The sequence below is a fragment of the Theobroma cacao genome, chromosome 7 (assembly GCF_000208745.1).
Source record: "Theobroma cacao cultivar B97-61/B2 chromosome 7, Criollo_cocoa_genome_V2, whole genome shotgun sequence".
Taxonomy (NCBI): Eukaryota; Viridiplantae; Streptophyta; class Magnoliopsida; order Malvales; family Malvaceae; genus Theobroma; species Theobroma cacao.
In genome coordinates, this window is record NC_030856.1 from 19,213,310 (window position 1) to 19,240,382 (window position 27,073).

Consider the following 27,073-nt stretch of genomic DNA (forward strand, 5'->3'; position numbering starts at 1 on the left):
ACCCAAGCAAGCATACGTATCAAAAAGAAAATATAATAATGAGTAAAGTATCGTTCCCATAGAGAATTGTTTTAATTCCTATTGTTAAGTACTAAAATTGAGACATCTTAATCTTATCCAAACAATTAAAAATATAATTAAAACAAATAAACTAATAAACTAAAAATAAAACTAATCTAAAATATATTAGCAAATTTACTTTATTAAATTCGAGTTACTGCCAGACCTAAGATTATGATATCCATCAACTTCATCAGAATATTGTCGCTCTCTCTTTCTTTTTTAACTCAGTTTAATGGATTAAATTGCTAACCTAGAGTTCTAAATTATATACAAGTCTCTATCGAGTTTCTCATAAAAATACATCTCTCAATTAATTTACTATATGTCTATGCAAATTATATTGAAGAAAGATTCATTACGTTTGTGTTCTAATTTTGGCTACATATGGCTTACAGGTGTATGCCAACCTTATATGCAAATCAAACCACCTAATCAACTAAGTGCATTCGATCATACACTATTCTATTATAGATCTACTTGAATCTCCTTCGTCAAGGTTTAACCAAGGTTTCCATTTCAATCTATTTGGTGGCTAGTTAACTAGAAGCATTAAGAACAGAATGGAATAAACAACTTAAATTCATCAAACATAAGAAAAAGAGACATAAATAATTTAGACTACATATTGAGTTCAATCCTAATCTTAGATTAACAATTTAGTTCCCCATCAAGTCACACATCATCATTGAATAAAGTTTAAACATTCAAATCTAATTAAGAAAAATTAGAAAATAACAAAAAGATAAAAAAACACAAAAATTATATTCTTGATCTCCAAAACTCCTTGACTCCTTCAAATTCTTCTTAGCTTGAATAACTTTGTGGCTTGACTCTCAGCTATCAATATGGTGTTTCGTTCTTCTCTGTTCTCTCTACTCTGAAAAATTATTTTTATAGTGCTTTGAAGTTTGGCCAAGTTGGGTGAAAAAAAAAGTCAATTGCTAAGAATGACATGATTAGAGAATCAACACAGCAGAATAAAAAAATTGAAATAAAATAAAAAACCATGCCTCCTACCTTTGGATCACATTGGTTGTTTAATGCAAAGTTCAGCACCACATAAAATCGAAAACAATTTTGTCATGACCCAAATTCTGGGCCATGACCGGCGCATGGACTTAATGGACATAGCCCACTAAGCCCAAGCAAGCCTATCTATGTAATTCTATTCATCGATTTCATCATTTGTACCTAAAATCGTATTTCGTCATTTTTATCAACAAGTATTTCAATACTATACTATAGAAACCATATATTCACATTCATATGATTCAAAATAATGTCATCCATGCCATCTCTTGCTGGCAACATTAATCAACACAAACGTCTATGGCTTAAGATATATATATATATGTATCTTAAGAATTTACATCAAGGTACGTATGTTCAATCGAAAGGACTCTCGACTTCCAGCGGAGCGACCATAATGAAGGTGTAGCTAATGAATGCCATTGATACCTATCAAGAGTGAATGCAAGTGGATGCCTTAGTCTCGGCCCCAACTATCAACGGATTTGAAACATGAATTTGAAAAAGATGAGTAGAAACTCAATGAGTGAACATAAGAAGGGAACAAGCAAACGACACGGAAAGATTTTGAAAACATGATGCACTTGTTTCAAAAATAATGCAATTGATTTAATTTCTTACTAAAAACCCCTCATTTTAAACTTTGATTAATAATCTCATAGTGTTACAAAAATTGATGATCAATCCATAAAGTTAAATGGGTGAAAAATATGTCAGAATCAAGCAAGGTAGCAAGCATGACAACAAGTTTCTCGCTGTAGTGAGAAACAGTCTCAGTCTGCATATCTTACGATTTTTCAAGCATATCTTCCACTATAGATGTCCAATTGACCTGATTTTTGGACCATTAGAAAGATAAGAGGCTGGGATACAACTTTGATGTTTCACTTTGCCTAATTCTGACTGGAAGGTGGTCAAAGTCATTGTCAAAGTGGGAGCACTGTACCAAAATTTTGGAACCACTCGAGAGTTTCTCACTGCAGTGAGATTCATTTTCGTTGCAGAGAGAATCTGCAGAAAATTTCTCGCTACAGCGAGAATCAGGCTAGTGTAACCCCTTCCAACCCAAGAGTTTCTCATTACAACGAGAATGAATCTCGCTGCAGCGAAAAACAGAGCAATTTTGTTAAAAGGGGTCTTATTACATCAAAAGCCATTTTCTTGCTGAAATGAAAAGCAATTTGGGAGCAATTAACAATGCCAACATACAACACAATTACAAATATTTTCATAAACTTTCTATGACATATATATATATATATATATATATATACATTATCATGCATACCATCCCAACACACTCCGCTCATGTGCACTCCCTACTCGCACATAGTTGGGTCATCATCAGCTCATGTGCACTCCCACACCGCATATAGCTGGGTCATCATCAGCTCATGTGCACTCCCACACGCACATAGCGAGCTCATCATTATCACATAAAAAGGAACCTCCAATGCATTATATACATATCAATAAAATGTGATAATGCGTGAACCATTTATATGGCACATTTTCAAAAGATAGAAACATTTCACCAAAGGCTTGTTCCCTAGGTATATTTTTTTAAGCAAAAACAAATGAACTTTCAAATGATTCATTTAAACATGTAAGCACTTCTTGAAACATTTTGAAATGCAAGTTCACTCACCGATATTTGTAAAATCTTTACCCAACTCTAACTTCCTCTAATGGTCTAAATGGGGCTGTGGGGCTTCATTGGAACCTATCATCAGAATAGCATCACAATTAACTCAATTCACATAACTATAAATTCTAAAAGCTATCTCCCAACTACAAAACACTCACAAGTCTAATCACTAGTCATTCTCAACACTTAAAATCAACTCTAATTCACTACACACCTTGGTAGCTTGTAATTAAATTCCTTTCCAAGAATTTTCAAGTTATTGTAGAAACTCTCTTTTTCTCTCTCTAAAACACCTAACTAGTGAAAGAAAGTATAGGGTAGGTAATCGTAGTAATCAACTCACGGACCCATTTCCACGTAATAACATTCGGGAGGTCCTCCTCCACCGGATTTCCACAGCCATGGCAATCTCGACGATGTTGGCCAACATCGGAGAAATTAGGTGGTTGCAACCACATACAACAACTTGTGGCCTAGCCACATATATACATGACAGACTGTGGCCCCAGCCATGTCTAATAGCCCGTTGGTGACCCAAAGATTCTGTAACTAGAGCTCACTTTTGCACAAGGGTCACATTATCCCGATGTGACATTCGACCTACTCTCGAATCTCTCGATTTGACAAAACCATTTAAAAGCAAGTTAGGTTTTCAAAAGCTCATTTTAAAAATATTTCCATAATACTAATCATGGTGGCATGATAAATTTCGTTTGTAAGACTTTATAATGTAAAACCTTTGCATTCAGTTTAATTATCAAATCAGCATAGTGAATATGTAATTTATTCATGAATGCATATCACACAAACAATAAGACACATTTTGACATAAACCATGTTAAAGACCTTGTTTCCTAATTTCTAAAACTCTTTACATATGTAGTTAATATATACATATATACAAAACCTTTCTCAAAGCGTGGCATTCACAAGCCTAACATTCTACCAACTCATGCTATCCACAAATTGCGTTTAAAGCAAAGCAGCATGTTTATTAATCGTATATCGATATATAGTTATGGAAATTTGAAATAGACACTCTCTACTCACCTTACAATAATGGGACACTACATCGCTATCGATTTGGGTGCGTATCTAGCTAATTCTACTGGCCGGTCACCCTTTATCTCCTCCGGTACAGCACCATGGCAAACCTTCCTCATTTACACACTTCCTAGCAACAATTCACACTCAATATACTTAATTATTCACATGTACAACAACACTTCAATCAATGAATCCTTAACCCAATTTCATATTTTTCATCAACATTATTCAAAATCAATTAACATGCAATCCACATACTTTCAACCGACCATAGCCAACACAACATAATGTACTCACATTGCATGCTCACCTTTCGGAATTCCACATATAGTTCACAATTTCCTCACATCTTTGGTCACCATTATTGCCACAAGCATAAGCAATTAATACATATCTCATTTCTCCTTTCTACTTGTGATTTCGAAATTAAAACACTTACCCATTACTTATCTAGCTCAAAATCACCACGTATTCCAAGTTCCACCAACATGCATGCATCCAGTTCTTGAATCCTTGAAGATTCTTGCTACCATAAATAAAATCCCACATTATAATCGGTTCACAAGGCATGCATTCAAACAAAATGATAATTTTTACCTTCCTTACCTTGGAATCTCTACGCTGAACCACCAATGTCGACTTTAGCTCCAACAATGGCATGTGTGGGGTAAGAAAACCTCTCAGTTTTTCTCCAACTCCTCCAAAGCCGAACCTCCCTTTTTGTTTTTCTTCTTTCTTCCTTCTCTTTTATCTTTACTTCTTTCTCCTTTCTTCTTTTCTCTTTTTGCTTCCAAGCCGATTCTTTCTTTTTTCTTCAAAGGTTCGATTTTTCCAAGCCTTTTCCTGACATTTCATTTCCTTATTTCTTCCTTATCTCCCATTGGACCAATTAATCCCCCACTCAAATTTCATGCACCAATTTCCTTCCTTATTCATTGGCTCATAATCTATCCTCATTTATCTTTCCATCTGCCACCTTCACTCTTGCATTCTTTCTTTCTTCATTCTTTATTGCATGCACCACCTTATTCCTCCAATCATATTTCATGCATAACCTTAACCTTGTATTTTATTTAGTCACTCATTAAACCATTCTAGTCACATGCAACCCACATTTTCTTTCCTCATTTGGCCACCTAATGTACCAATCTCATTACATGCAAATAAACTTAGTCTTATTCTTCCTTTTACTTCACATGGTGGGGCTACCACATGTTCCCCACTAACTTTCTCCTTTTTGCATGCTATGATTTGCATATAATAGTATATTCGCATGCACATCTCATTATCCCACATAATTTAATTGTCCTTGGTTAGTTATTTTTTGTAACAATCGCTCCTCGATTGCTACCAGCGTCCGAGCCTTGCGGGAGAACCCTCCAAGTCCCAAACAAGCCTTAATTGAAATTCTTGTTATTACCTTATATTCATCCCACCAACTTATATAATCTCTTTGAATCGTATAACTCATTGTAATATGGTATTGAACAATAATCGTAATAAGTCAACTTAACCTTTATTTCACATAATTGCAAAAATACATTAAAGTCTGTAATACCCAATTGTACATTTGCATTAACACTATTTACAACCAATTTATGTTATAAATGACTCGACCTCTAGCAGCGAAGTGACTCGAAATGAAGTGCTATGAGATGCCTTTACCTATCCGCAGTAGACAATATGTGCCGATGAACGCACGCTAGGTCGATCACTATCTGCAAAAGGGAGATAATGAGGTATGTCTCACATACTCAGTGCTCATCAGCTCCATGAGCAGGGCATAGATGGGAAACAAGAGTAAAGCAGATAATTTGATTAATAAAACAAAAATATAAGAGGATAATCTTATGAAACTAAATCACAAGTAGGGTATTTGTGCCTTGTAAAAATGATGCCATAAATCATAATGCAATACTTTCCTTCGTAATCAATGCCAAAAGTAAAGCGTAGTAAAAAAATTTTCAATGCTCGAAATCATCCTTTTCCTTTAAAAAGTAGAATAGTCGTATACATCACGTACGCTCCCAAAATGTGTGGCATGTAAAAATAACCGTGTACATTCACGTGTATCAACTAAATCAACTTATAAAGCACCGAAGGCTTGCAAGCAAGTAGAGGAGCTATGAAAAACATAAACTCTCCACCATGCAAAAGAGTACGAGTCTAAAACTCTCAAGGCTCTTGAGAGGTAACACAGTAATCACTCGTGGACCCACTTCCACGTAATAACAATCCGGGAGCCCCGCTCCACCGGATTCCCATAGCCATGGAAATCTAGACAATGTTGGCCGACATTAGAGAAATCAAGTGGTCACAACCATGTATATCAACGTCTAGCATAGCCACATATATCAACCCATGGCCTCGCCACATATATATCATAGACCGTGGCCCCAACCACATCTAACAGCCCGTCGGTGATCCATGGTTCTCTAGCTAGAGCTCACTTGTGCACAAGGGTCATATTATCCTGATGTGACATTCGGCCTACTCTCGACACTCTCGGTTTGTCGAAACCGTTTTCAAAACTAAATCAAGTTTTTCAAGACTTTTGCTTTAAATCATTTGCAAACAAGGTTCGATAACCTTTCAAATTGCTTTCCACATTAAGAGGCATGGTGTAAACACTTGTATAAAGATTGGACTAAAATCAGCTCTTGAAAGTTTGCATTTAAACCATTTTGACAAGTACATCTAACCATGCATATCACACAAAGATACAAGGCACAGATTTTTTATGCAAAACAGTGTGAAAAGGCTTGTTTCCCGACTTCTAAAACTCTTTACATATATGTATATATATCTTCTACACAAACAATTTCCAAATCAACTTGCATCCATAATTACCTATGGTTTCTACCAGCTCATGCTTTCCACAATAGTAGTGTATAAATCATTGTAAATCCATTTTAAATTTGCCTATTAAGGCTAACAACTCATGCTATCAACAATTGCATTTAAAGAAAACTAGTAATGTTTATTGAATGTATAAAAATATATATAGTATAGATCTTTTGAAATAAACACCCCTTACTCACCTTACAATAGCGGGACACTACGTCACTATCAGTTCGGGTGCGTCTCTAGTTAATGTTACTTGCAGGTCACCTGTCACCACCTCCGGTACGCTACCACGGCAAACCTTCCTCACTTGTACACTACCTACCAGCAAGTTAACTCAATATATTTAGTGAATGTCACCACAAATTCATTCATATTTGTTGCCTTATGTACCAAATTCTTAGTTTTATGCTTTTATATCACATCCCATTTTCTTTCTCATTCAAACATTAATCATCGTTTTAATAACTTACATCATGCTACCATTCTTTCTCACTTAACCTTTGCATATTCACATACATCTTGACATATTTTTGCCAAAGAAATTCATATCTTTTACTTGCGTAATCCTTTATATTATATGTATCGGCAACTTATTTATACCATTAAGTGCCTATTTCAACTTTTCCAAGCAACTTTCATCCAAATCCATTTTATATTTTCATAATATTAACCACATATATGGCAGCAACAATCATTCCAAATCTCACTCAATTATTTCCAAGTTTACATGCATAATTTTCTATCTAACTTTCAATGCTTTATTTCTCAATCCTCCATTCACATTATTCCTTTTTATTTCTTTCAAACAACATAACAAGCAAACTTAACATTTCCAACTAGCTCAACCATTTTAGATTCTTTCAACAACCATTATTCTTCACAATATGCCTTTCAAGATTCCAATCAACACAACAAAAGCCATTTTCTCAAGATTTCTCAACTATACTTAAAGCATTATTCATTTTTACCTTAAAGGTTGCTTGATCCGCATATGCACTCCAACATTCCTCCAAAACACCGATCACCAAGCTACCAACATGATTCACAAATTAGTTCAGAAAAATCTTACCATCCATAAGGCTTAAAACACATTGTTATGCTTACTGTTTCTCTTGCACTTAAATCTATCATGCACCCATGGGTTTGATGGCTTCCATGTCACTAAATCTCCTCCAATCAAGCCAATCTTTGCTGCCACAAAACATTCCTTATTGTCACCAACTCATTTTCAAAGAACATTCAAACTAAAACCATAATCCTTACCTTGTTTCTCTTGTATCATGAAATCAAGCTTTACACCTCCATCAACACTCCATGGCTTGCCTCTTGAATGTTGAAGACTCTTTGGTTGATGGAATAGCACAAATCTACAAGATAAAGGATGGAAACCTCACGATTTCACTTAAATCCTCACAACTCGAGCCTTATGTACCCTCCTTTCTCTCTTTTTTTTTCTCTTTTTCTTCCTTTAGGGTGGAACTTCTCAAACTCTCTCTTCTTTCTTTTTTTCTCTAAATGGATGACCCTCTCTCAACTTCTCAAGCCCAATTCACATTTCTTTACTCCTTGAACTTGGTATTTATATGGCCACCCATTAAACCAATCACAATACATGCACACATTCTCTTTTTACTTTCATTTGGCCATTTTGCCAACCAATGGTTCTTCACATACCAATTTCCTTTCCTCCACATTGGTCCATTATCTATCCTTATTTGCTTCTCCATCCGCCACCTTCACTATCCCATCTTTTCTTCCTTTATTATTTATTTCATGCACCACCTTATTCCTCTAATCCTATTTCATGCACCACTTTTATCTTATATTTTATTTGGTCATTCATTAATCTATTTAAGTAACATTCATCCCACATTTTTCTTTCCTTATTTGGCCACCTAATGCACCAATCTCTTTACATGCAAATAGATTAATCCTATCCTTCCTTTTACTTCACGTGGTAGGGGTCCCACATGTTCCCTACTCACTTTCTCCTTTTTACATGCCATTATTTGCATGTAATAGAGAATTTACATGCACATCTCATTACCCCACATAATTTAACTTTCCTTGGTTACTTAATTTTCATTTAGTTTCAAATATTATAATTGCACATAAGTTCTCAACTTTTCCTTATTTACCATTCGACCCTCTATACTTTTCATCCTTTATAATTTGGTCCTTCAATCATTTCTTTTAAATTTCAATTTCCTTTTATCTTTCTTCCTTTACACTTGTACAAATAAAATATAAAATTTGCACTTCACCAAGGTGTTACCATAATATTTAAATATATACTTACCCGCTCTTGCTTTACTAAATAAAGGCACACAGGACCCACTTATGTCATTTTTCTTCAAAATTCTTTCTTATTTCTTCTCCCTCACTTAGACTAGCCATATAATCTTCCTTCATGCCTATTCTCGACAACAGATAAAATATTGATATTTTAATATTATTTTATTCCAAAATTCTCCACTTGTCTCTTCGAGTCCCAAAGTGTCTCACTTGGCCCTGGTTCACTTCCAAATCACCTTTTAACTCGCTAATTCATCTTCAATAAAAATATTATTATTCAATTATTACTTTGTTGCATGTGGAATATTTTATTCCAAACTATTCCTTTCACCGATCACCGCTATTTGGCACTTAAATTTATGTCAATTGACCCTTTGTCTTTTCGATAAGGTCTTATTGGCTCCTATACAAGGTTACGAGGTGTTACATTTTCCATTTAGCTTCAAATGTTGAAATTGCACATAAGTCCTCAAACTTTTCCTTATTTACCATTCGACCTTCTAACTTTTCATCTTTCTCAATTTGGTTCTTCCAACATTTCTTTAATCCCAATTTCCTTCTATTTTCCTTCCTTTACACTTGTACAAATAAAATATAAAATTTGCACTTCACCAAGGTGTCATCATAATATTTAAATATATACTTACCTACTCTTGCTCTATTTAATAAAGGCACCTGGGCCCCATTAATGCCGTTTATTTTTTCAAATTTTTTTCTTACTTCTTCTCCACCACTTAAACTAGTCATATAGTCCTCCTTCATGACTAATTTCAACAATAGATAAAATATTAATATTTTAATATTATTTTATTAATAAAGTATTATTCTATTTCAAAGTATTCTCGTCATCCATTACCGCTCTTTGGCACTCAAATTTACGTTAGTTGACCCTTCGTCTTATCGATAAAGTCTTATTAGCTTTTATACGAGGGTACGGGGTGTTACACACAAGACTCAAATCTTTGGCAATAACAAAATTCTACTAATGATGATACTCAGCAATATTCTTCTAAGCAAAATCATGTTAAATTTGATCTAAGTACTCTTCCAATAGATCTTGGATCGAAGAAAAAAAATTGAGTATCATCCTAATGACATCACTTAGAAAAGTTCCTAGTTCTACCCTCGATCATGTTGTTGATTTATTGAGAATATACACTAAGTCTATTTGATTCTTCGTATATCTTGGGTTTTGTTGTTTCTACTTTTTTTCCTCAGGCTTTTGCTTGCTTTGTTTGGGTTCTTCTATTGTTCTTTGTGAGCTTTTGTTTTTTAGCTGGCTCTCTATTTCTTTTTGCTGGTAGTTGCTTGTGAGCAATTGTGTATGAGCCTTTTCTCTGCACTTGCTATGTTTTTAGTGGAGTTTGCACTCTATTTTGTGTAACTCCTTTTATTATAAAAGCATTGCCATTCAAAATAAACCAAGACTGTTAAACTTGAAAAATTGAGCCCATACTCTAATATCAATTGTTAGTAGTATAAGCTCAATGCAAATAATACCAAGAAGAGGCTGAATTAGTGTTTTAAACATTTCTTTGGAAATCAAATGTAAAAAGTCAAGTTTTTTAAAGCAAGTTTCCTCCTTGTGTCGAAAAACAAACTAAGTGATTTTTCTTTAGGGCCAATATCAACAATAAACCACAAAGCATAAAAATAAACCAAGACACAAGTATTTATAGTGGTTCGGCTTTTCAAGTGCCTACATCCATTCCCTTGGTAATCAAGGAATTTCCAATCCACTAAAAAGGATTCTTGCTTTTTAACGAGATGAAATGGTAACCCTCACAATATCTTTTTCACGAGATTAAGTGATAGTCCTTACACCAGCCTTTTCACAGGATCGACCAAAACCCTCACAAACATTTTTCATGGGATCAAGTGAAACTCTTTAACAATGGTTTTTCATTGGGTCAACCACAAAATCACAAATACCTTTTTAAGGTTAAGTTAAACCTTCACAAGGGACGTACAATGTTTTGCAAGAAAATGGGTCTACAAAGGCTGGGTGCTAGAAGTTTAAGCTTGAGTTTGTTAGTGTAAGCCTTGCAAGCCAATTGATTTTATGCTTCTAAAACACTACATTAATTTGAAATATTTAATGTTAAATACATTATGGATATTTTATATTATGTATAAGGTATTCCTTTATCCATGAGTTTATTTATAAAGAATTATGAGAGATTTATGTAGATAAAGTCGTTGAAACATAATGGCCTTGCAAAGAAATTATAAATGTTATAATTTTGAAATTTTTATACATCAAAGCCTTGTTCTTAAATATGTTTCTGGTAATTAATTGTATTGTCAAGAATAAAGACATTGACACTGCTCAAAAATTGGTACATGCTATGTCACGACCCGGAACCTCCCTCAGGCCCATGACAACCCCCGCGACGTCCCGATTGACACTCATTATCCGGAATGCCAATCGAAACCCCACAAGGTTAATGAATCAGTTTCTTGCCTTTTTTGTGAGCAATCGTGGTTAAATATCGAGTTTTAAGAAAATATAAACTATTTTAGATCGAAAACAATCAAAATAAAATTTTCGCCACATAGGGGTATTTTGGTCATTTTTACCAAAAAATTTCAAAACCTGATAAAGATACAACGTATGGTAGAAAAATATCCACTGCTGATTAAAAATAAATTTTTGTAATCTAAATCATTCATTTAGAGTGAAAAGTTGGCTAATTAAACTAAATAAAAATATTTGACAATATATTTCATTTTTTTATAAAACAATTTTTATAGAACTATACATAAATAATTTTTGTACCGTGAGAATAAAATAATTCATACATACAATAATTTACAAAGTTATAATGTACAATAATAATTACAATGACAAGTGGCCCCATAAATACACCTAGTATTAGTGATAGTAACCTACTGTCTGTGGGATAGAGGGGTCAACTGGAATCCTCGACAAAATCGAATATCTACAAGCTACCACAGGCCTGAAATGTTTGGAAAGGAGGTGGGTGAGATTTTGCAATCCCAATGAGTAAATAGACATTATCATAAATATCTAAAGGCGAGTAAAATGGAGGCAAGTTTAAACAACAAATCACAAACCATTTCATAAGGTTTTCAATTTATTCCTTAAACCATAAAACATTTGTAATTTACCAAAACAGTTGTCAGGGCTTATAACTTTTATTAAGACAAGGCTCAAGCCAAAACTAATCCTCGGGGATACCTTGGCCGAGGCATCTAACCGAGTCCGCCAAGGTTGTTATAACATTTACATGTGAAACACATTTTTATTTTTAAAACCAGCCGTTCCTTGGCGTTGGTTGAGTTACACATTCACGTGGGGGTTCGACGTGAAGTGAGCTCTAATATTACCCCGGGAGTTACCCTCATCGCCTCTACAGTTGGAGTAACTATATAACCGGGTTTACCGTGCCTCTCTAATAGGCAGTCCACGAAAACCTGTCACTGTAGTGACTAACCCACCAATTTTAATAAAATTTCGACAGTATAACGTGGCTTTTATTTATTTATCCAGCTTGCATAGTAAAAACAACTTATATAAATTTCCCAATGCACTTACAAAATATAGCCACATATACTTATATCTCATAAGCCATTCATAGGAAAATATATAATTTTCAAGACAGTTAACATGCTCCAATTACTCAATTTCATAATCAACACAATATATTTTTATTTGCCACATTTATTTTTAAAACATCAAAAATCTTGTTTTAATCTCATTTTCGTTTCATANGAAGGCTCTCCTCCTAGACACATTACAAAAATTTACACAATTCATCACATTGATGCTAAATCACTATATAATTAACTTAAATCCTATACTAATGCATGGTATGAAATGCAATAGCCTAAAACGGCTTAAACGCGGTATTAACCTATTTTTGGCACTTTAACCGATAAATTGCTAACGCATTTCATTTTAGCTCTAAATTGTCCCATTCTCTCTCCAACCTTTCTAACCATTAATTATCAGCCAATATTTCTCTAAAATCACCAAAATCAGCTCACTCTCTTCCTTGGAAAATTCGGCCAAAAATGGGACATTAACTTGGTAAATTTTCTACTTTGTTTTTCTATCACATTTAACCATTTTTCATCATTTTCTCTTCATTTCTCTTAGAATAAAAATCAGATCATCATCATTGTACCTCATTGCAGATTCGGCCAAGGGTGGGTATTGTGAAAATTTAATGCTTTCTTGCCCAATTTAATTTCTAAACACATTTAACTAACTAAAACTACCAATTTAACTAAAAATCAAAACCTAAAAATTCCAAAATCTCTCCCCTAGAATTTCATCCAGCCCTTGATGTCACATTTAGATCTCTCTCCTCAAACATGCTAAATGGAAACAAAGCATAGGTAAGGTAGGAATGAAGCTAAAGTCGAAAAATCTTACTGTTAGACTCGTAAACGGGCAAAAAATACGAATTCCCCTTTGAATTTTCTTGTTTCTCTTTGGTTTTTCTTTTTTTCTTCCTTTGCTCTTTATTTTCTCTCTTGTTCTCCTTTATGGCTGGCCAGCACTTAAAATGGGGTTTAAATGGGCTGACTTTTCATTAAAATAATATTATATCATTAAAAATGCCACGTGTCACTTTCCCATTGGCTCATTTTTAAAATTTCATCCATTTGTTTCCAAATTTTCACCATACACTTGTCCCATATATCCATAGCTTAGATAAAATTCTCAGACTTATCCAAAGTCTCGGTGGAGCAATTTTTGAAATTTACACTTTTGCCCCCACAAAAGTGAAAAATTACATTTTTGCCCAAAAAACTGAAAAATTGCCCATAGACATATTTTTCATCCCTTATACTCATACCATTCTCCAATTTGTCAAATTTGATCTAAATTCTCTCAAAATCTTAAATTTGGTTCGCAGGTGGCAAAATTACTATTTTGCCCCTACACTCCAGAAATCACCAGAATTAAACTTTTTCACTTCCTATCATTAAATTATACTCCAAATAGTTAATCTTGGTAAAAATTTCACTCCATGATCAAATTATTATCTTAGGTGGCAAAATGACGATTTTGCCCCTAAACATCAAAATTTTTAATTTTACCCCTAATGAACCCTCGAACTCTGAATAATCAATTTTAGTTATTCCTGGACTATAAAATATTAAATTTCATCCTACGATTCCTATCTGAACTAGTTCAAGGTTAAATCAACTCAAGTGTACCGTTAGGTATGATACTAGGTTTCGTCTATTCTTAGGTGCTTTCCTAGCATAATAACATGTTACTTAGTGCATGTATGTCATGACATGTGTTTATAGGGTTTGGTTTTACATGCTAAGCTTCCTTACTTTGGAAGTAAACAACCAATCTCATAGGTTGAAGTATGTGAGATACTTGAAGATAGTATGTGGGTGCTTGTTAAGGAACAAGTTCACTGAACATAACTTGCTGCGAGAGTTCCATTTGGTATTTCACTCAAGTGTCTATGAAAATACTCTCATGTGTCAGTAGTGTAAGTAATTCTTAGACATGTGATACTAGGTCATCTTGTATGTGAATTGTCATGCTTTGATTTAACCTCTACAAGTCTGAGGCGATTAGATGTGTAAACAGGGTGCTTTTAGGTGTAGCATGAAGCATACAAAGATGAATGAGTAATCCATAGACGGTTCATCACCTTGAGTGATTTAAAAGGGACATATCTCATTTGCTCTTGGCTTATATTGACTACAAATCCTTAGACAAGGTAATATTAATAGGTCAATATGGAAGTTGTAGGACTAATATGGATAAGTTAGAAAGTAGACCCCAAGCTAAGCTTTCTCTCTATCTGGGATATATGATAAAAGGATCAAATTACACTGAAGTACTATACATTGAAAGGTTAGTCAAACTATATTGATTGTCTTGACATTTGGGTGGTCATAATGTATTACTATATGCTATCTTTAAGCTTTAAATTCTTTGTGCCACCGTTCCTATTCTTTTTATACATCTTTGTATTCATCATACTCTATCTTGCTTGTACTTAGTTAGCAAAACCCACCTTCTAAAAGTATATTTGGTTCAATCTTGTAAGAGAGAAAAAGAGTATAACTTAGCCTCTATAAGGTAGTATTTAGAGGTTGTGCTTGATCCTTGAAAGGCATAAAGGTTATACGTTAGCCTTCAAAAGGTTGTGTGTAAGGATTATGCTTGATCCTTGAAAGGCATAGAGGTTATATCTTAGCCTTCAAAGGGTAAAGTGAAAAAGTTGTGCTTGAACCTTGAAAAATAGCTAGTTTGTGCACCAAACCTTCTCTAACTACTCCAAAGCTTCTCTAACTATAAAAAAGACTTCTCCAAAACATTTACAAGGTTAGAAGAGTGGAAAAAAACATCATTTGATCAAGAATCAAATCTTATGGAAAGAAAGAGGTTAAAGAAAGAGAAATCAAGCTAGAGCAAGCAAAACACACTATTTTACTTAGCTTTTATGTTATCTTTGAGCTTCAAATTCTTTGTTCTGCCATTCCTATTCTTTGTATACATCTCTGCGTTAATCATACTCTATCTTGCTTGTACTTACTTGGCAAAACCCACTTTCTAAAAGTATATTTGGTTCAATCTTGTAAGAGAGAAAAAGGTTATACCTTAACCTTTATAAGGTAGTATTTAGAGATTGTGCTTGATCCTTAAAAGGCATGAAGGTTATACCTTAGCCTTCAAAAGGTTTTGCTTGAACCTTGAAAAGGCAATAGTTATTCTTAAACCTTTAAAAGGCATTGTATTGACATCATTCAATAGTGTATTAACCTCCTCAACTTGCTTAAGGCAAGGACCTAGGAAGCAATGAAGGGTTCAACCTCTATAAATTCATTTTACATTTTCTCTTTTGTCTTCATTATTTATACTTGTGTATTTTACTTTACTTTGAAGAGTTTTGAAAATTTGTTCTTAATTTGTTTATTCTTTAATTTACTCTTCACTACTTATACTTATTCATTGCACTTTATTGTTTGATTTTATCATGCATGTTTACGTACCGTAAACAAGTAATATAGTGAAAAGTAGAGTGTTAATCCCACATAGAATTGAATTAAATTTCTTTACTAAGTACTAAAATTAAAACTCCTTAATCTTTTTCGAATAACCAAATTTAAACTAATAAAAATTAAATAAACTAAAATCAAAACAAAAACTAAAAGCAAGAATCACAATTAAACTATTATATTATCTATTCAATACATACACTTGTATGAGTAGAAAATTAAACAACAACCTACAATGAATTTCTCAACTTCAAACTCAATTCATAAAATAAACAAACTTAAGTATCCTTACCTTCACAACCTCCTTAGAAAGCAAAACCCCCAAAATCCTTGCTCAAAATGATTTAATATGCTGAAATTTGTAAAAACCTAGAGTTAGGTTATATTCATGAGATTTAAATTTAAAAAAGCCAAACCTTACCTTAGAATTGAGTTTGGAAGGATGAATCTTTGTCCAATGGGGTTTGGAGTGGTTAGGAGAAGGTTTGGATGGTGTTGGAGATGAGTTGGAGGCTAGAAAAGTGAAAAGTGAAATCTAGGGCTCGAGTTGGGTTTTACAGTTTTTCCATGCTGAAGCCTTGGAATCAACACCAAAACCCTTAGCTGTTGATCTTGGGCTTTTAAATTTTCTGCCCAAACTTTCTAGGATCAACCTTTGGTCCTTTGGATGTTGATGCCACCATTTCCAATAGCTAATTTTTGTTTCCTTTGTTGTTGGGATCGACCATTTAGCCATTGGGGTCAATCCTTGAGTCCCCAGAAGCTGTTCCAAGCATTCTAACTTGTAGGGATTGGCCATTTACCCATTGGGGGTCGATTCTAAAGTCTCTCGAAAGCTTTCTAAGTACTTTTCTTGTAGGGATCGACTTTTCTTTCCATAGAGGTTGATCCTAGCCATTTGCAAAACCTATTCCAAATACCTTTTTGTCTAGGGATTGAGCCTTCCTTCTTAGGAGTCTATTCTTTTTACTTCCAGTAGCTATTTTGATCCTCAAAACACATAAGGATCGACCCTTTCTTCATGGGGATCAACCTTTCATGCCTTCACTCGCAATAACACATTTTTTTGGTTTCCTTTTTCATCTAATCTTTTGACCATCATTCCTCCACAATTAAAACACTATATGAAGGATAAATTTAAAATTCCATGGTTTGAGAAACTAATTCAAAAATTTATAAAGAAATAACTCGATTCGTACATCTTTATTGGAAATTTTCCAACCTACACTTAGATGAAAAGTCAGAGTTTTACATATAAACTGTGGAAAATTGCTATCACATCGTTATGGAATGTTGCCTCATAACATGTGGAAAGCTCATATGCTCGTATCATGTCATTTCAAATCATAATTCAAAATCATCTCATTTAAACATGTACTTGCACTTTGGTGCTCATATGGGCCTTCGAGCCATAAAAAATAAGTCAGTAAAATATGCACAATGCCATGAAAGGCTACAAATCCATAACATTAACATAAATAAAGAACAACTCATCAACGAAACATGACTCGACCTCTAGGTTGCAAATGGCTGCTAAATCACCTACCAGAAGAGAAATGGATCACGTCTTCGTGACACAAGTGGCTAGCAGCAATCACTAATCTATAACAAAAATATGAGAAACTAACGTGTGAGTCACAAAAAACTTCATGAATGAATACAAGAAGGGGACAAGTTAAGGGGCTTAGGCTTTCCACAAATATAATCTTTAAATAGCATGCATGTATAACTTTAGTAATCAATGATTAGATCCTTATAATTGGAAATAGTTCAAATCTTACAGTGTACTTAAAACCACTTGAGTTGAATATTAAATCTTCAAATCATTGAACACGGCATTTAATCAAACCTTGTAATGCTTTCCGAAGCCATTTGAAGTCACCTAAACCTTTAGAAATTTGTAGCATAAAACCTCTTAGTACACATCAAAAAGGGCTTAAAAGTCTCATTCTACAACTAAGGTCTTGATACCTTCAAGGGAGGTATCGATACTTCTAGTTGAGGTCTCAATACCTCTTCTATAGGTATCGAGACTTCCTCTACAAAATCTTTTAAGCATTCTATTTCACAGGTATCGAGACTTCCTCTTAAGGTCTCAATACTTCATTCATATATACCTAAAATTTGGGTTATTTTCAATATATATCAACTTCATTTGACCTTTTAAACTTGAGATCTCTCATATGACTAAGCTTGCAAACTTACTTGGCTAAGAAACCTCATTTATATGCTATTTTATCATTACATACAATAGATCAATAAACATCTCATACATCAATCAAAATACATTCAATGGCCTAAGAAGTTAACAATGGTTAAGCCCTCATCATCCTTGGATAGCTTTTGGTGACGGTCCAACCCTTATCACCCATGGACATCTTAAGCAATGTTAAACCCCTACCACTCTTAGACATACATGGTGCATCTTGGGAATGGAATCACCACCTCACTCTTATAGTGGAATCAATGCCTCACTCTTTCTCAAAGTGATAATAGTAAAACCCCTATTACCCTTGGGTTAACTTAGCAATATTTTCTCTGCCTAGCAAAAATAGTTTAGTTACTTTTTAAATTCATCATGATCATGCAATATTCTCAAATGTATAGCATTTAATCATGATTTCATACTCATCTCATGTAGTAAGTGGAATCATTATCACATATATTTCAACTTAGCATTCATCATATACTCATTTTTATCTCTTATAGCATGTGGTATCAACATCAATTACCTTACAACATAGCATATATCATTGTGCTCATTCTCATCTCATTAGTATGTGGAAATAAGCATCACATACATTACAACATAGTATACATCGTATGCTCATTCTCGTCTCATATAGCATGTGCAAATAGCCAAACATGCATTACATTAGAACATACATGCATCATACACATGATCTCATGATGTGGTGGTTTGGTCTAAACCACATGAAAGGACTTGTCCCTCCTTGTTGAAAGCTAACACATAGTAGAATATTTACATATATATATATATATATATTAGATTGAAAACTTCTTACAAATGTGGTATCAATCACAAACACCTTTCATTTATAAGATAATGATAAAATCATACTAACCAAATAATTCATCAAACCTTTTTGGAGCATCTCGAACCTTTTCTTGTCAAGTACTCGGCTTATCTAAACATACTAATTTTTTCTACCGTGCTCAACAATAATTAAACGAGTATTAATATTGTTCCTAGCATTGTAAAATTGCATTCTAAGCATAATCTTGAACATAAATCACTAGCCAACTAGTCTAAATCTCCATTAAACTTGTTGTTCATACTTAAACAAAAACTCTAGCCTCCCAAACTAATTTTAGTTAGTAATAACTTTACCTTGATAAGCTCTTAAAGCTGGAAAATAGTTGAAACCTAGCATTTAAGATAAAAATCACATTTTTAAGATTTAATAGAACCTTAAAGGGAAAACAACCCATAAACTTTGATGCTAGAAAATAATTTCCTTACCTCCATAATGTTGAAAAACCAAATTATAAGCTAGAAATTACTTGCTCTTAATGAAAAATGCTTTTAAAGCTTGAAAGAGAGTTGAGAGGGTGGCAAATAAAAGCTTTGGCAATTGAGGAATGCTAGAAAACCTCAGACCTCAGAATTTGTGATATACTTCTAGTTTAGGGAGTCAAAAGACAAGTTTAGCTCTTTATTTTTTTTAAGTATGATGTTCAGGCATCGACACCTTGGACCTAGGCCTCGATACTTTTAAAAATAGTCCTATTTTTTTTTAGGTTTCTTGACTATAGTCTTCATACTTCTTGTATAGGTCTCGAGAATTTCTTCAAGACTTTCTTTCTTGGTAGCAAGGTCTTGATGCCTCTATTCAAAATTTCTTAAACTAAGCAAAAAATTCAAATATAGCCTTATACTTCTATTGCATTCAATCAAGGCCTTATACTTTTATTTTGAACCAAATAAGTTTTTTTTTATTTTATTTTGAGTCAAATAAGCCCTCATGACTAATAGTTGATTTAGTCAAAATGTCATATGTCATTTTATGTCGCGTAACACGAACGTGGCATGTTAACCTATCATAATTAATAATGATGTGGCATCTTGATATGTCATAATTAATGATGACATAACATACTAATTTAACATATGCACCCAAACATTTGATTCATTGGTTGGTGCATGATTTTCCTCTTTCTAAAGGGCAAGGTTCAAATCCCTTTTTCCCCAAATATATAAATAAGCATACTAATTTGACATGATAACATGATCATATGGCATTTTTCACTCTCCACATCAACGTCATATCATTGACACGTGGATATAGAATGACAACTGTCATTTTAACCAATAACAATTCGTTAATCATTAGTTATAAGAGCTTATTTAATTCAAAATAAAAATATAAAGACTTGATTGAAGTAATAAAAGAATAATAACTTATTTAAACTTTTTTGAATAATTCAAGGACTTATTTGAGTAATATACCTAAAAAAAAATTATAAACATTTCCTTGTTTAATTCCACAGCATTGTAAAGTTGTTCACAGGTCATTAATTTCCATAAAGAGAGGAAGAGACTGTTCTTCAATATCTTTTGCACACACAGTACCAGACACTCTCTGTTTCTTAGTTTGTACAGTAAAAAAAGAATTTGTTTATGATAAAAGTTCACTTTTTCTCTTTTGTTCATGTAATTCTATTTTATTCTTTTGTTTTTCATGATAAAAATTTTATTTTTTTCTTCTTTTTCTTTGTGTTTTGTCCTTTCTGTGAAAAAAAATAACAACAAAAGGTTAAAAGCAAAAAGAAAAAGAAAAGGAGAAATAAAGCTAATTACCTTCACCAAGGGGAAGAATATAGCACAAAATCAATAAAAAGGTGATAGTACAAAAGAAACCAAGCAGAAAGAAAGATGGGTTCAGGCAGTTCCCTCTCTTTTAATCTTCCCAACTTGCAATTGTTGTTTCAACGAAGTGATTGACCAAATTGTTGGACCTTGCCACCGATCTTATCAGTTGTTTTCTTTGGACAAGTTGGTGAAGAAGCCTTGCCAGCTCTACATTAGTATGCTGCATTTCTTCTCTTATTGCAGCTAACTCTGCTTTCGATCTCCTCGCTCCCTTCTATTTTGGCATGATAATGGAACTTAGTTACTTTTGTAGGGAAAGAAAGCGAGTTTTCGCCAGAAAAGAATGAAAAAAATGGGAGACAGGCTATGAAGATAAGGCTATACCTTCCAGGAATATACCCTCACCCTTTTCTTCAATGACATGAGACTTTTCTTAATGGGAACGTTCCATTTACTTGCCATTTGTCTTGGGGCCATGGACTTCTCGCAATCTCTCTATCTGTCAGTCAACCTGTCCTTTTTGTATTTTATAATCAGTACAAAAAAGAAAAGATATTGTATTCAAAGCATCAGAATACGCCGATGAAATCAATTCTACATTTATTTTATTGATAAACAACAAGAAGCTAAAAACTGAAAGAAAAAGGGCAAATTACGCAACCACAGCAAACAGACACAATTATATAACTATGAAAAGAAATGATCAATACTTAGCATACCGTAAAGTTTAGATTTGCAGCATGAATGAAAGCCAAAAGATAAGGAGAGAGAAAATGATGTTTCCAAGAAAGTTCGTAATTGCTTTTATATAGTACCACCAACAGCAAGTTTAGTGTTTATGTTGAGATAATGCTTCCAAGAACGTTCCTAATTGTTTTTATAGTACCAACAGCAAGTTTAGCGTGTATGTCAAGATGATGTTTCCAAGAAAGTTCCTAATTGCTTTTATAGTACCAACAACAAGTTTAGTGTTTATGTCGATGAAGTTTCCAAGAAAGTTCATGCGAAGGGGTTTCGAACACGTTATTGGGTGGCGGCTGATTAGTCAGCTTGCTATCGACCGATAAAGAACGAAATCGGTCGAGTCGTGAGCGGTGCAATAGGAAACGTCAGCAAATCTTGCATCGTTTGTTTTGAATGGGAACTCTCTGCGGGTAGTGTGGCCCGCCTCTACTCACATATTTTGTCATGTAGCTCAAATGAAGAGAAGATAACCAATTTTAATGTAATGGAGAAACTTCTGTTGAAAGCATTCTTTTTATTAAAAAAGGTTAATTGAAGAAAACAATATATAGAAAATATCATTACTCATTAACATTCATCAATATATGTAGTGCAGATACATGTGAACTATATGATCTAGTGGTTTTTCTAAATTGTGAAGTAACATTAGAAAAAGTGATTAGTTTTAATTTTTGCGTCAATGGACTTCTCTTTTCTATTGCTTGGACTTTTTTGGGTGAAGGGTAGAGAGCTATTCGACAATGTTTTCTTAGCTCATTTAGGTATGAGAATTTGCCATTGAGTACTAGTGGATAGATATGGAATTGTACAATTATGGTTCAGCACAGTTGAGTAATTATATGTTAAAAGAAGCCTTTTGCAAACAGCATAGACTTCGATTGGCATAAGTGTTTAGTACCAATAAAATCACTTTTAAAAAATATTATTGGGTACATACTAACGAGGTGAAATTGGAAGGAGCAAATCACCCCAAGGAAGCTCATAATTGATGGCATGCAAATAAATGCATTATATTTGAAGAAATGATAAAAAGAGAGGGGAGGGAGGGTTTTGAGAAGAGAGGGAATTCTTATTATATTTGTTCATTTGAGTGCTATAAAGGTTAATTAAATAAGATGGAGGGTTAGTCAATTAATAGTGGGTTGAAACTATGAACTCGAAGTTAGTCAAAACAATAGCTAATTAACTAATATTCTATCTTGAAGCAATTAAAATGCTCCAAAGAAGATTAAAAAACTCTTAAGGTTCAGATTAATCGATTAAGGCAACAAGTAAAGCGATTGAACGTGTCTAAAGTCATGGCAAAGATTTGAAGTTTGCAATTGACCACTTCAATCAATCAAAAAATTTTTGTCAAGTGATCAACATGAAGAGTGAAATCCAAGGATTCAACTAGTTAATGGGCTATGAAGAACTAACCAATTAACCTGCACGACAGAAAGCCCTAAACTGATTATGCGCAATCGTATTTCTTATTAAATGAGACAAAAATAAAAAAGCTTCAACAAAAATCGGAAAGATCAAAATTAAGAAATTTGAGCTGATAGTTCTAAGAACTCTTCTATTACATTTGTTCATAGTGCTTGACTCTTATTTTTAATTTATTGTAATTTCATTTGGGTTGTTTTGGTGTATTTAGATAAGTTAGTAATTAGTTACATATTCGTTCAAGCCATAAGTTTGTGAGATTGAGTGTGGAAAACACTCATTGGTTGTAAGAATGAGTGTGAAAAACACTAGTTGATTGTGATATTCAATGTTGGAAGTATATGTTGGGTTTGTATAACATGAGATCTCACCTTTAAAAGATTAGTAGAAACTATTAATTCTTTTATTTTAATGAACTTGGATATAAAAATTCTTGACAAGCATTGTCAAGGTAATGGATGTAGATCCGGAAATACCAAATAATTATAGATTGCCTTGCAGACCTTTTCTTACTCAATGAACTACTTTCTTATCATTTTTTATCATTCTGTAATTTCTCTCTCTAATTCAATATAAAAAATTCTTGAAATTCCTAATAGTGCGTAGTTTGGGATCAACAAGTTAAAGTCCATATCCAAAATAAAGTATTTTTGTTGGTATTATAAACTATGTGAAATTTTAATTAGCAAATGAAAGTTTCAACATGCAAAAGAAACTGCTTCTTTCTTTTTATTATTTCATCCAATTCTCTTGGAGCGTTATTCTTCTTTATCAATTTTGAACACCATATAATATGAAATAATGAGAAGTGCTAGAATTTTGAGGAGAAGAAAACCCAATCATCTCTCTTTTCTATCATGACTTTTCTGTCAAAGGATTTAAGCTTAATTTTTCTAATATATTGTGATTATTTTTTGAAACAAATAAAACTCCTGTTAAACAATAACTTGCTGTCCAGTTAAAGGGCTAACTTAGTAAAATCCTTCTTTTGGTTCGTTTTACAAGTCCTTTTAGCACAGCAAATTCGTAAGAGACGTGCGATATTCGTTGGTTTTAATAAACAAACATGCTGTAGTCGGGCGAGAGTAGACAGAGAGGAGCTTTGTTGATTTTAGATTGATTGACTATCTATATATATAAATAACTTATTGAGTAAATTGTCTATTCTGGATACCTCTTTTCTTTCTGACCTCTGTACAGTTTACGACTATGATTTCCATCAATTTTACATCTTCATCATCTTCTTTCGTTCGAGATTTGGATGAAATCTGTCTAGATTTGGACGGATTCAGATCTTAAATTTTCTATCTTCCTCAATGTTCTCACAGTGCATTCGTCAACAATTTGGCATAACAACCACGACAAGTGTGGCCCAGGACGAATACGGGCCACTTTGTCAAGATGTAAACGCAAGGAATTAAACTTTACCTTCCCACGCACGTCAAACTAAATATATACATGTATCGCCCTATAAAGGGAGGAAAATTTATGGACAATTTATATAACTTGAGTACATCAAACCAGGGGCTAGTGAGCGAAGATGGTTTCGCTGGGCAGAAGCAAGAACATGTCCCCCTTTACCGCAGCACTAAATTCAAGATTACTGCCAAGGGAACGTCAGGTTTTTCTTTCTACTTGTTTGTTTTTTCTCGAAAAGTAAACTTCAAGACATTTATTGGTGCAGAATAAAGTTGTTCTTTTGCCCGGTAAGCAGAATTTGTTGATAGTAAACAATAATAACTTAGTTTGATATTTCATTTTATATCAGAAAAGAGGGAAGTTGAAAAAGCAGGGCAGCAGTATGATGAGAGGGTTGACAGCACAGATGGAAGAGGTTACTTCGGAACAAGAAAGGAGGAAAGAGGAGCAAAGACAACTAAAAGACAAACTTAAAGCCATAGAAGCTAAATGTGACCAACTCCGCAAAGAGACCGCCATCGTAATACAGCAGAGTGCCAGCACCCAAATCCGGCTCGCTCTCATGTTTGAAATCTTAAGAGCAAGAGAAAATAGAGACTTTACCAAAGCAGCTCAACTTGCTCAATCTCTTCGGTACTTCTCTTCATAATCTTAAGGAAGAATGAACTCATGGCTTAATGAAACAGAACTGTTTTCTTTTCTTTTTCCTTTCAAAACTTTGATAGCTAATTCATATTACCCTTTATTCTTTTCATCTCTTCTCTTTGTAGTGAACTCATAATGAAACAGAAGGCATAGTTGGAAGTCTTCGGCGGTGGCTTGCTTGATCAAGCATTGCTTCATTCCAGAGTTGCAGCTAAATTTCTTTGTTTGATTCTCAATTTTTGCACTTTCTTATTGGATTTTGGCCATCGTAGATTGTGGTAGTAATTTATAGCTTATACCAATATATATTGAAAAAATAATCATTACATAAAATTATAATAATACAAATAATGGGTATTTCTATATGGTTTTTTTTTTATTATCTTTTCTGGTATTTAGGTGGAAGTATTTGTATCGTATATTGAAACAATAAACTATACTTAATAGTAAGTATAATATATATATATATATATTATATATTATATATATATATATATATATATATAATATATATATATATACTCACATACATACACAAACATAAAAAACTCCTTTTTTTAATTAAATTATATTTATAAATAAAAATTACAATTACAATCAAAATAATTTTCAATAAAGAAAAGAATCCTTTGCAAAGCAAGCTATGGTCAATGTCACCCAACTTCATCCCCCCAATCTCAGGTAAAACATTAATCTAATACCGAAATCCTTTGCTTGTCAAACTATCCATGTCTACCGACTTCTACTTTATTAAATTAACCTCTTGCAGATCTATTTAATGCTGCGCATTCAATTGCTATATAAAAAAAATGTTGTCACCCACCGACACAAGAATGAGGATATGATGCAACACGAAATTTTGGCTTGTTAAACTGTTACCATCAATCAAATTTATCTAATATTGTTGAGCAAGAAATTGGACGGCTGTCATGGAGTCGAATATTATTCATTCCTAGCTAGGAATCTGAAAATAACTCCTCCAAATTGATCTGCTAGCTTCAACCCATTGGCTCTAGCAAACGGAGAAAGAGTACGTTCAAAACAGTGAGAACTATTTTTTTTTTTCTCATTGGTACCCTANATATATATATATATATATATATATATATATATATATATATATATATATATATATATATATATATATATATAATGAGAGATCTACTACGCACTATGTTAAAGTCTTAATGGAGATTGAGTTTTCGGTATGATGGAAGTAGGGGCGGAGTTAGTCAATTTTTGTTGGGGGGGCCAAAGACGAAAAAAAATAAAAGCTAAAAATTTTTTAAAAATTAATATGTTGAATTTAACCAACGATCAAAGATTGGTAATAGAAATAATTTTATATAACATGTAAAAAAAAAAAAAAAAAACTTATAATAGTTATCTAAGAAAGTTGTGCTCGACGATGTTTCTTAGATTCAAATTCATCAATTATTTACTTTGTACTGAAAAGACTGACAATATTTTTCTCAATATAAACAACTAAATTATCTGCAAGAAATTCATTATCCATTTTGTTTCGGAGTCTTGTTTTCACAATTTTCATTATTCAAAAAGCTCTCTGTAGTTGCTGTAGAAATCGAAAGAGTCAAAATAAGGCAAATTAATCTATCAATCAAGTGGTAATTCTTTAACTTTTCTGTTTCTGTTAATCTCTAGCACAGTTCAGAAAGTGTCTTAATATCTTCAAAACTTTGATGATGAGATATTAAGGTTTGGTGGCTCAAGTTTAGGAGAATCATTTGAGTGATCTACCTCTTTTCTTTTAAAAAATTTGTCAATTGTTTTCAACTTACTCATATTTTAATCAAACATGAAAAAAAAAATCAACATTCAATATTCTTATTTATTTATATTTAAACTTAAAAAATAAAACATAAAACTATAATGAATAAAATATAAATAATTAAATACAAAATACAAGATTTCATATAATAGTTAAATAATATAAATAGAAAGAATAAGGTAAAAGAAAATTTTACCTCTTTTTAATTTTACACAATAGTGGTGGGTGATCTTTGTCTTTTCTTGTCCAAACTCACAAGCTCATAAATCTCTTTTCAAGAATA

At 33.1% G+C, this 27,073-nt stretch overlaps 1 protein-coding gene across 1 annotated transcript; it reads left to right on the forward strand.

Moving 5' to 3' along the window:
• Positions 24,423-25,364, forward strand: LOC18594802. Its single transcript, XM_007022444.2, has 3 exons — positions 24,423-24,558; positions 24,706-24,989; positions 25,127-25,364. Exons 1-3 carry the CDS (start codon positions 24,478-24,480, stop codon positions 25,152-25,154), a joined length of 393 nt encoding a protein of 130 aa, XP_007022506.2. The 5' UTR covers positions 24,423-24,477; the 3' UTR covers positions 25,155-25,364.